This window comes from Aquila chrysaetos, chromosome Z (assembly GCF_900496995.4).
Source record: "Aquila chrysaetos chrysaetos chromosome Z, bAquChr1.4, whole genome shotgun sequence".
Taxonomy (NCBI): domain Eukaryota; kingdom Metazoa; phylum Chordata; class Aves; order Accipitriformes; family Accipitridae; genus Aquila; species Aquila chrysaetos.
The window spans coordinates 17,243,823-17,255,957 of NC_044030.1; the positions used below are offsets into that span (position 1 = coordinate 17,243,823).

Here is a 12,135-nt window from a genome sequence, read left to right on the forward strand (position 1 = left end):
CTCATTTGCTGCACTCCGATCTGGACGGTGTCTCATGGTAAGATACAGGACATGAAAATATTTAGGAAGTCCTGTTCAATGCCTCTAGCTACAGCATAACCTGTATCACTTCTTTTCCTGTTAGCCCACCAACAAAACAGCCTGTAATGCTAAGAAACTCAAACCACGGATGCACAAGGCAGTCAAATTGCTTAAAATTGCCACTGTTGCACACCAGTGATGCTGAACAGGCTACTTGCACATGTGTCCTTGTTCTTGTCAGTAGATGGGGGAGAAGGCATGAGTGGGTCAAATCAATCTGCTTAGAAGTATTGCAAAGTCAAATCATCTCATGGTTAACGTAAGATCTTGCCCTGAGGTTTGTAACATGGATTTTTTAATACAAATAATAAAGCTTTTGAGAGCACCTACTGTTGGGTAACTGGAGTATTTCCTAAGCTGAGTCAAGTCACTGCTTCCCCTCGTGTCTCACAACACTTACTCGGTCAAGCTCAGTAGCTTACTCAGTATGCGCACGCCATTACCTCACTTTTCTGGAACCTGATTTGACAGCTGTGGAAGTCAAGGGGAGTGTGAAAGACTTTGCATCTGTCTCACTTAGGGCCTGTGTTAAAACTCTTGGTTTCATCTCAGCCATGGAGGACCGCTCCTCCACTGAGCTGTACAGAAAAAGAAGTTTGATCTGTTTTTAACACTGAGAAATCAGGTGGTGTTGGAAGATATCACTCACTTCAAGGAACATGTCTATGGTCTTACTGAGAAGCAGAATTAGCACTCATCAGCTGTAAATGCATAGAGACTAACTCAGTGGCTGAGGGAAATAACGCAGTAACGGTAATGAGGATTGCTAAGACTTAGTTTTAAATAATCATTGCTGTTAGATGATGCTCCCCTTACTAGTGGGTTTCTCCATTAGTATGACTATGCCTACTGCCTGTGAAGAGCCAAATTAGGCAGAAAGCAAAGGCATGAAACGTTTGCACATCAAGAATAATGATTAGGAGACATGCTTTGATGGCACCTGAAGGTAAATCCACACAAAAGCCTCTGAAGTCAATAGCAATGTCTCCAGAGTTGCATTACACAATGTAAATCTGAGTTCTTGATAACATGCAATAAGCTTGCTTTCTTTTAGAGATGTACAATGTAACTATAAGCTGCAAAACCCCACACTACTTGGGAAACTGGGTTTGTATCACATGATGAACTTCACTCGCATACCAAGTGTGGAACCTCTCCTAGAGTAACCCCCTGCAGTATACCAGCTTTCTGCACACTGATGTGTTACACTGTAACTCCCTGCTGAACTGCAGGGTCAGGCTTTAAATATTTCTTTCAATTGTTTTTGACATTGCATAAGTCATACAAAATCCAGGTTGCGGTGCCCCGATGCAGTTGTGCCCTGCGGCAGCCTGGCAGTCCAAAAAACTGTTTAAAATGGGTTGCAGTGGTCCAGAGCACATTTCTACTTCCTCCCTGATAAAAGCCTTCATCATCATACAAATCAGCTGATCTGCTGACTCATCTTTTCACTTTGTCTAATTTTTTAAATTTTTTTTTTGTAAGATGATCAGCTTTCAGTGGAAAAGTGCTTCAGACCACAACTTACCTTAAGCTACTTTCAAATCCTGGGTGCCAGGCACCTAAAAAAAACCCCAGACAACTGCTTGACCATAACAATAACACATCACTGAAAGAGGAGAACTTACCCATGCTTCTAGACAGAAGCTTTTTTTAATCCAAGTACTGTAAATATTCTTGAAAAATTTTGAATGTACAGCAACCAACATTGGAGAAACACAAACAGCACGAAAAAGCCGTTTTGGAAGGTGCCACACACAGCAATGATGCCTACTCTATCTGGTTTTTTAAACTTAACTGGTATGTGCCAAGATTCAGCAAGAAGCTACACAATATAAAATATCTCAAGTCACACATTTAGTTACTACATATTTGAAGTTTATATCTCATCATTAGACAACACTAATTGGATGCACTTTTCTAGCTCACCCCATATTAACCTTGTATCTACAGAATTAATGTGAGAAGATGCAGTATGTCTCAAGTCATTCCTGGCACCTGTAGTCATATACTTTGAATTCCACTCCAACAAGAACAGATTTATGGATATTACTACCTGCACTGCTGAAGTGCTGAGCAAAGAGCCAGTAACCACACTATCTTGCTGAAATGCGAGTTTTTCCAGTGACCTGAAAGCACAGCCAATTATGAACAGCAGTGAACCGGTACACTTTGTGATGTACAGCAATAGAAGTAACGATCAAGTGTCAGGGGCAGATTAACTGTAATATGTTGAAATAAAAGTTGACTACTCAAATAGTTATTCAAAGCTTTTTTGAAGAATAATGCTCCCCACTCCCACATGCAAACAAAACAATTAGACCACATTCATATATTAATTTTTATTTTTCCCCATACAATATTCACAGGGTCTGCTTTTTCTCTTATTCAAACTAAGCTTTTTTTTTTCCCCCCAAACTAAAACAAGAACTGACAAGGACATGAGAAGAAGTTCTGTAAACATAAAACATCCAAGGAATAGCTGAAACCCAGGGCCTTTAGCAATTAAAAACACAGTTATATCCCCTTTAACGCAGGGTGTTTACTCATGTATCACACCATTAACCAAACTATTCTTTTCATATATTAAAAAGATGCAGCTTTAACCAAAAGTCACAACGGATTTCTTCACCCACTGCGTTAGCATGTGTTTTATTATATCCTATTCAGTCACTTATTTTAAAAACTATATACAGCTATGTTTAAACGTGTATTTGTGCCATGTTTTTAGTAACACAAAAATAAAGGCATTTTTAAGCTATTGCTGCATATTATGCAGCAGGATATCAGAAGATTGGTTTGGATACCTAACTTCAATGCAAAAGTCAAGTCCACTAAGCCTCTGCAGTGGGAGTAATATTGAGCTGAACAGTCCCACTTCACACATTGAAACATGAAAGAATAGAGAGACATGTATGCGATGGCCAATCATTATCTGTTTTACCCCATTGTTTACCAATTTTGACAGCACACAGAACAAGTCAGTGGAAGAAAAACCAAACACGTTTCCATCTTCAAAACAAATGCTTTTGTTGTGATTAAAGCTACACAAGTGATATCCAAACTCCAGAAGATGACAATGAACACTATCAAAATTAAATCATGTTTTCATGTGACACTTGCACCCAAAGTGTACCACTTGCTTCATTATTGTGTGCAATGCAGCACAAGAAGTACTGAATATTAGTTGCTGAAACACAAGAATAAAGCATATAGGTACAATCAAGAATATTGTGTGCAGGCACAGATTTGTATCATAAGAAAGCACTATTTTTTTTTGTTTTCTGATCTTTGTGAGTCTAACTGTTTCTGGGAAGCTTGCATCCCAAAATGGGACTGCAATATTTAAAATTCAGTACAGGACAGAAAAACATTACATATAATCCTGAATTTTACGTATGTTAAGCTTTTTAATACCCCCATGACCTTTTAAGTAATTTTTGAGCTGTTTGAGGTTTTTCTTCAGTTTCCAAAAGAGCAGTCGTTCAGTTCACAACAGGTGAACTTTTATTTTTTTCAGCCATCACAAGATTTTAAAATCAAGTAATCTCAGATCAATTCTTCAGACTGCTCAAGTGTTACCTGTACATGCAATTTCAAATTTTTGCTAGAAAAAATACAGGCAACTATTAAAGGTTTAGCATTCTTTCTCTGCTGGCTGAGAGCTTGTTTAAGAAGCATCTTTTGAATTAGCCAGTAATATACAACAAAATTTTTCACCTTAGTTTATTTTGTGTACACTTAAGAACTGGTCAGTCTACGTATTTCTCCAGAGCCAATTGAAAGAGTTTAGCCTTATTATGACCAGCTCAATTCAAGCTACTTGTATGTACATACATTTACTACCTTCCATATCCAAATAAACCAAGACTTTACAGTACATAAGCTATTAAAGACATGAGCAGTGGAAACAATGTACTATAACTCTACCAAAAAGATAACCTGAAATACTTAAAACACTTCCTGACCACTAGCAAAAAAGAGTGGCAATTAGATGCACAAGGCCATCATGTATCAGTGCACCACACACAGGAAAGTAAAATTTACAGCACTTGTGCAATGCAGTATCAATATCAAATTGGCCTCTTAATAGGAAAACAATTTAGTAAAAAGCTTTGTATGTGCCTAACACATAATACAACCTCATCCAGTGCTGGTGCTGTGCTGCTTAACAAACCAAGCTACTTCTCGTCTTAAATCCAAAAAGCAGCAGCAGCAGCATATACGAGTACAGAAACTGTACAGTTTCAGTGACAAAGTTACGAGACTCCCTATTTTACTGCATGTTTTTTAAGTAACCTTGGAGATTTGGATTTTTGAATACAGAAAGTGGATTTCCTGAGCAGTGTCAGCTTACAACTTCTTCAGGAAAACAAACATTGTAAAAGAGGAAATGGATTTATTTTAATATAGAAGAATGTATGTTTAAGCAAACATACTCAAGTATAAAATTTAGTAAGTTTTTAAGATGGAGACTTACCAGGCTGATGAAGAATTTGCACCATGATGTAGTGTCAAGCTTGCAACAATTTTACAAATAAGCAAGGGCTACCATTGGATTATTTTTTTTAACATCAAAACAATGCACTACAGTTCATCACATTTGGTTTTATAATCAAATATATTCACCCTGAAAACAAAAATCAAATCAAATTTTCATATATATTGTCTCATGTCAGACACTAGACTGTTGGGTTATTTTAAAGTGTTATACTGCAGATGGCTAATCTTACTGGTAAAAATCAAACTCAGTTTGGATTACAATCAGTAGAAATAAAGAGGCTGGTCACTGCCAGATATTTAATATAGGAATTGGAAAGCACTTAAGTTCTGAAGTATTTTTAAAATATTTCAAATCTTGTTTCCCTTTCATAACTTTTTGGGTTTGTTTTGTGATTTTTTTATATGATATGGGGTAGACACATTTGAATGTTGCATGTATTCAGATCCTTTGCACTTACAATTAATTGGAGAACAGTTAATTTTTACAGATGAGTACACACAATGACCTGAAACATTACCACTACCAGTTATGATCCAACACGGGTTGTTGTGGTTCTCTTATCCGAGAAGAAGCTTTTGAGGAGAAATACCTGCCCGATACTAACGACAAGAAGAATGATTGCTTCCCCTATTGACCAGTAGGCCACCCTTGTGTTTAAATCCTCTGCTCTGCTGCGGCCCTGCGCTTCCCTCAAGCGGAAGTGAGTCTGATAATCGATGACAGACTTCAAAGCTTCATGAATTGAAACACATGCAGACTCCATCTAGAGAAGCAAACAAATAGACACCACTGAATTAATAACCCATCTAATGCTTTTTCTGCAAAGTTTTCTGGTTTGATATTGAAAATTAGGATTCATGTAACTTTGCAAGCTAAGGATTAACTCAGTCCATTGTCAGACTGAAATACTGTAAATGCCGTAACATTTAACTTACACTGATCAAACTCTACACAAAGGAATGCGACAGACTTAAATACAGAAGCGTGTAAAACTGTAGATGTAATAAAAAGCATGAAGCTCTGAGAATGACTAAACAGATCTTAAATTCATGTATATTTGGGTTCAAAATGAACATTAGAAAGATTTTTGAAACGTCGGTGATGCCCCCATTGTTAATTCCACACAGACCAGGAAAACAAGCAGTTGCTTATAGCATTAAGATGCACATAGTATATATTAAATGCTCCTGTGTTTCACAAGTATGACATTCTTCATTGCATAATTCTCACTCAAGTTGCACAATATCCTAAAATCTACATTACTAAACTCAACATGTTCTTTCAGCAGGAGACCCTTCTCTTAGTCACGTGTGCAAAAAGTGGTTAACAAATTGCTCAACTTCGTTGTCATTTTTCATTAAAAAAAAAAAAAAGCATTACCAGTTTTTTAAGCCCTAGATCATTTTTCACGTAACTCCTTCCACTTTCAATTTATCTTCTGCAAGTAAAAGTCAGTACTACTCACTGCGTTTTGATCACCAAGAGATTAATCAATAGATCTTCAAAATACCTTCTTTCTAGTCACAATTTGTTTTTGTTTTATGGCTTAAAATTAGTATTTCCTGAAGATCAAACAGCACAAACTATTGTAAAGGAAACATTTAACACACTGATAGGACCACTCTCAGTTACTTATATCTGTGTCTAACCATCTTTCAAGTTGATGACTTAAGACAGGTGTCTGAACAAGTCTAAGATATTCTTCTCAACAAAATTCAGGAAGAGGTTTTCCAAACTGAGTTCTGCCATTGGTCTCACTGATAAATTATAGAGCTCTCCTAGTTTGTAGAAGGGATTTAAACACAAAGTCACTCTGGTTTTATGGATTTACCTTTTACTGTCCCTGTGAAAGGCTGCCCTGATTTGTTCTTCCTACAAGCCTCAAGAAAACTGCAACAAGAACCTTCTTACCAAAGATGTGTTGTACTCTGAAAATTAACTTTCCCTTTCCCAGATACCTTATTTGCATTGTGTAAGCTACAACCCAGTGACAAACTATTTTTTTATAAATCTTCTCCCACAGGCTGCAAGGGTCTGCAGGGATGCTAGACCCAGGAACCACGTGTTCTGCATTCTCAAAATCCCTCTGCTGATGCCAAGATAGCAAAAGGAAAACCAGATGTAACAGAACACACAGACTGAACAGAATGAAGACTAAAGTAAGGAAAAGAGATGGAAAGATACCAGGATGAAGAATCAGATACAAAATAAAGCAGAGGAGAAGAGTGACAAGAAGAAAGAGGTAAGAGCTGTAGTTGAATTCACAGCAAGTCATCTACTCATTACAGATCTCAGCTACTGCAGACTTATGTGAGGTAAATTCAAGTAAGATTGGCATTTGGGAACCGGTATCTATACCATTGAGTCAATACTAGCAAAACATTGATCACGTCCAGCATTCTTTAATGGTTGTTTAAAGCAAGGTTTGGTGATGGTTATAATGCAAGGACATTAGTGGGAATTCATGAAGCGAGTGTTCCAAGGGAAGTTTTGATGGATTTAGATTGGGTAGAGGCAGTAGAAAACTGTAAAATCCTGAGAATATAATAACGCTCTGACACTTTGTAGTGCCTTATAAAGGACAAATAGCCAGCTAAACATGGTTGATTTTGTTCACTTGTTTATTTTGCTAGAATTCTCCATTTTAAAAATGGCAGTTACATGAGAGGTCAACTTAAGTCCTCCCCCACAAAAGACTCTACGGTTTTAAATATAAAAACAATTCTCAAAGTTTCTCCAAAGTTTGGAAATTCTTAAAACCCTGATCCACCAATATTTACAGTTTGTGAAATCCACACTTCAAGAGGCACACAAACATGGCATTAAAAGGAGGTTCCCTTAAAAAAAAAAAAAAAAGTGGCCTAGAGTTTAAGTTACTACCCTAATTTTCTCTTAAGCACTTGCTGATTCCTTCTCAGCTGTTTTGTGTTCTATAAATCTTATCTTCAGAAAGAAAGCTTATCTGTAGTAATTCAGATTATTTTAAAAGCTCCAATCTGTTGATTTTCAAAACTGATATAAATATCTAATGCAGCTGAACTTGAAAAAAAAAAAACATTGCCTCCACCTAACAGCTGCTGTCAAACTGTTGCAAATACTTTGATAAAGATTTGATTAAAACAAAATCGTGAGATAGGAGTGTGAAGTTTGCAACGTAGTTATAGAGACTTAGGAACATTACAAACTGTGCTAAGCATAATCATAAGAATACAAGTATTGTTGACAGTCAGTTAACCATAGAATTCGAACACAGATTGGTTAATTATAGTGGTTTGTTTTAAGAAATCATTATGGACCTTAGTTCTGTTGCTTAGAAACCCTACTTTGATCAAAGTTCTGGTTAATGGATTATGTGAGATCAACCAATGATTGTTTTAACATAAGAATATTAATAAGGTGGTATGATTAAAAGACCAATCATAGAAAAGGAATTAACATAGAATGTACTTTTGTGTAATCTAATATATGATGGCAAGAATCGTACTGCGCAGAATCACCTAAGAAGAGGTCAAGAAGTGGACAAGTGAGGAAGACTATGGAAGACCACCAGAGGGCTTCTGAAGACCACCAGAGACCTCCAACGCATTTGCATAAAGGACATTTACGTATGTTAATAGTTTGTTGGAAAACTAATGATTATGTATAACATTTCTCGGAAATCTAGTGAATATGTATAACAGGTGTGTATTTAACCTGCATAGTTAAACCAGACAGGTGCACACAATAGGTGGAGCGATCCCCCGTGTGCCCAGCGCTGCAATAAAGGAGTGCCTGCTTCTTAACTTCTCATTGCTGTTAAGGAGTTTTATTCCGGATTTCGGCAACAAAACACAACAGCATCTTACCTGGGTAAGTGCAGTTACTCTGTTCTCACTAGGGAACAGTGGTGGATCTTCTCCAACCTGGAAATCAAAGTACACAGTTTTGTGTGTGAAAGTAGAGAATTCATTGCTGAAGCAGAATTTGTATGTTCCGTTTCTGGATGCAGTAAACGTGAAGCTATCGTATTGTTTCTTCATCTCTTTGTATAATACAATGCCATCAGGATCTTCCAACCGACAGTCAACATCATAATGACCTCCAGTGATCACCTGAAAACAAAACCCAAGAAATTCTCCTTTTAACAAAACAGAGATTTATACATTTCTTCTAAGAAGTATGACTTGTCACGTGGAACTGCAAGATTTTTTGCTTTAACAAATGTTTTAAAATATAATGCATTAATTTGAGTATGTTTCAAAGCAAGTCTGCAAAATTATTTTCTTATGGAAGACACAAAGAACATAATTCAAAATACTTTAGGTTCAGCATATGTAATATCAATTATATTTTCAAACCGTTTATGAGAGCAATTTTAGTTAGTTTGTTATAAATAATTGTACAACACAAAAGGCTACAGTAGATGAAACTTGATGGGGCGGCAAAGACATTACTGCAACAAATCAACCATTTGCTGGATGCACAAGTCCTCCATGGAACTGATTTCAACTGTTAGCGAGATTGCTAACATTGAGTAAAACAGCTCCTTTCTGTTCAGCCAAAAGAGTGCAACCACCCTATTAGCTCAGGCTGCTTTAGACTGCAGGAATGGTGTTCGACCAGTAGAACAGGTATTTCAACCTGGCTAGTCTTCCCGTGTGCTTGTCAACAGAGCAATGTTTGGGGGGTAGGGTGGGGTGGTCTGCTGCCTCCCTCCTGCACAGTTAGCCACAGCATTTCTTCCCAAAACCAGCACATCCGGATAATGCCTAATGAGTGACTCCAAACTTCACGATTGTCTCAAGGGGTTTTTTTTCAGGCTTTGATCATTGTTGGTCTACAGCATATTGCTGGGTAGACTAGCCATCCCACCTCTACAGAAAGACTAATCAGTAGCTTAGGTATTCATAACTTGGTGTTCTGATGACTCTTAGGCTAGTACTTTCACACTTAATCCTTGCTCCAACCTTTTTACTTTTAAAATAGAGCATGCTGAAGGAGGAAGAGACTTATATCTAAAGGCAGGTCCCTTTTATATGTGTGCTGAAATGACTGAAAAATTTTAGTATCTGAGCAGGTGCACTTCGGTTCACAGTGTTATTTAAACTGACATCAGTTTATTTAGGTATCAAGTTATTAAAATGATAACGTTAATGGTACAACTGAAATAACAAGAGATCTGAGCAGTAGCTGCTCTGCAAACAGGAAGTTCTTAAAACATTCAGTTCGCAAGCAGCATCTTCATAGTTTTTCCAAAAATGTGATGACAGGATACAAAGAAAAAAAAATATTTTTGGATGTCTGGATCTCTGGATGTCTGCATCCAGTTGGGATTTTCACACAGAAATCCTTACCTGGTTGGAAGGAAAAACAAAAATAAGATTTTCTGTACTGAAATGATGGTTCACTTTTGAAGTATGATCTCAAAGTTGACAGAGGCCATGCCTTTTGGCAATTACATGAAAGTCGCTCACATTCAGTTATATCACACGCTCTGGAAGGGCCAGTTTACATACATATGGTAAAGATTTGCCAGAGCTTTAAAGCTGCCCTAGGATTCCTTCCCACAGAGCTCGCTTGAGCCTCCTGTCAGCTCTTAAGACATACTGCCAAAGGACATGCACACAGCGCTTCGGTCTACTGGCAGCTGGCCAAAGCCAGACTTTCCTTTTAAGAATGCTACTCCTGTTCTGATCACCGATAAAAGTGACAACAGCAGGCTTATCTGCCCAGCAACCTCCAATGACATTCACTTCAAAACAGGGGGGAAAAGCACTGCACAGAAAAGACTTTATGAAAGTAACTGGCAGGGACAAGAAAAATTTGGGTAGAGGAAAAAGATATCTTGAGAACTAGAACATGTAGGACACAGTAACAAGGACCAATATTTGGCAGCAACATTCCCCAAAATACTAAAGGTAGGACAGCAGGCAGGAAAGAGAAAAACACAGAACTTCAACAGGAAAAGTCAGACCATAGAAGTACACAGCCCCTTCAAAAGCCCCCAAAGGTAACTGTGATTCCCATTGCAAAGGATGACTTCTCTCTCATGCTACTGCTGTACTGTCAGTGACTTCACTAGCTGAAGTGTCAGACTGAAAGGTTCCAACCCTGCTGATACACTCAAAGGCACCAAAACTGTCAGAGCTGTTTGCTCAAAACATCTTGAAGCTGAACAGCATGCTCTATCATCATGATAGAGCTGCATGTTCAAACTGTTAGAAACTGGGAAAAGTAAGAAAAAACCGTGCAGCCTCACTTAATACGTGCACGGTAACCATAGTCGTCAATAAGATGTTGGCTGCCCGCAGGTTTTATTTTTTGTAAGACTCTTCCCTGTCTCACTATGTGCCTGGACACTGTGCTGATACCGCATACCTATTCCGCGACTTTCTTACTGTTTACTACGTGACCTCAATTTGAGCCATACTCCAAAATAAGAAGCATTAGCTCCTTCATTTGTATCGTGCTCATGGTGCAAATGCTTCATAAACCACAAGGAAACTTCTTTTCACGGCTTCTCCTTGGGCAGCTGTTCTTTAGGTATTCTCCACGCCGCTGGGCTGAGACGCTGCGCAGCAGCAATCAGGGTAAAAGACACTGCCAGTTTTCAGGGGCAACTTCGTGCGCCTTTCTCGGCTCTGAGCTAAACTCGCGCCCCCCCGCAGAGCGCGGGGCAGCGTGCACGATCTCCTCAGCCGAGCTGCAAACCCAGCCTCGGCTCCAGCTGCCGCTCACCCCGCCGAGGCGCTTCTCCCGACACCTGCTCGCAGCAGCCCGCGGTTCACGAACGAAGCCGAGCGGCTCCCCCGACAGCACCCGCCCCTCGGCCACCGCTCCCCGGCGGAGGCGGCGGGCCGGGGCCCAGCTCCGCCAGCGCGGCACGCCCGGGCCCAGCCCCGGGCCCGGCGCCGGGCCGGCCCTTCCCCGCGAGACCGCCCTGCTACCTGGAACTCGAGGGTGCACTTGGTGCCCTGGGCGATCTCCTCGTAGAAGCACTGCTTGGCGTTGTCGGGCAGCTCGAAGGTGATCTCGGAGGCCCGCGCGGCGCAGGCCGCCAGCGCCAACAGAAGCAACGGCGGCGGCGGCGGCGGCAGCAGCAGCAGCCGCCCCCACGGCCCCGCGGCCCGGGAGCCCCGCAGCGGCATCGCCCGACGCGGGGAGAGGCGAGGGGGGGGGGACGGGGGTGGACGGAGGGCGGCCCGACAGGAGGAGGCGGAGGAGGCGGCGGCGGCGGCGTGGCGGAGGGGCCGATCGGGTAAGCTCGCTGCTACCCGGAAGCACCCTCGCTAGGCAGTGTCACCCTCCGGGAGCACTTCCGGGTAAGCACCCCCACACCCCCCGCCTCCGGCTGGTGGTTTTGCAGACGTGGAAGGGGCGGGGCCTGGGGCGGGGCCGGGGTTGCCGCTGGCGGCTGTGGGAGGGGGCCCGGGGAGGCCCGGCCCGGCCAGGCCGTCGCGGTCCAGTCGGGATGTTTGGCTCTGCGTCCGTCGAACGGGTTAAATTGCCTTCGGTGTCCCGCGGGGCACGATCTGGAGCTGAGATAGAGGGCTGTCGCCGCCCGATCAGCC

The 12,135-nt window shown here is 40.8% G+C and overlaps 1 protein-coding gene across 1 annotated transcript; it reads right to left on the bottom strand.

Moving 5' to 3' along the window:
• Window positions 1-2,340: 2,340 nt before the first annotated feature.
• On the bottom strand, window positions 2,341-11,835 carry LOC115336988 (transmembrane emp24 domain-containing protein 7). Its single transcript, XM_030004846.2, has 3 exons — window positions 11,512-11,835; window positions 8,431-8,676; window positions 2,341-5,348 (listed from the first exon to the last, which is right to left on the bottom strand). The coding sequence occupies exons 1-3, from the start codon at window positions 11,710-11,712 to the stop codon at window positions 5,112-5,114; spliced, it is 684 nt and encodes a 227-aa protein (XP_029860706.1). The 5' UTR covers window positions 11,713-11,835; the 3' UTR covers window positions 2,341-5,111.
• Between the last annotated feature and the right edge of the window lie 300 nt (window positions 11,836-12,135).

Bases quoted from the DNA above. Each gene is read 5' to 3' on its own strand.
- LOC115336988 (XM_030004846.2), bottom strand. From the start codon at position 11,712: ATGCCGCTGCGGGGCTCCCGGGCCGCGGGGCCGTGGGGGCGGCTGCTG. The intron at 8,677-11,511 runs GTAGCAGGGCGG...TTTTGTTTTCAG, and splicing joins AGTGCACCCTCGAGTTCCAG to GTGATCACTGGAGGTCATTA. The intron at 5,349-8,430 runs GTAAGATGCTGT...TTGCTTCTCTAG, and splicing joins GAGTAACTGCACTTACCCAG to ATGGAGTCTGCATGTGTTTC.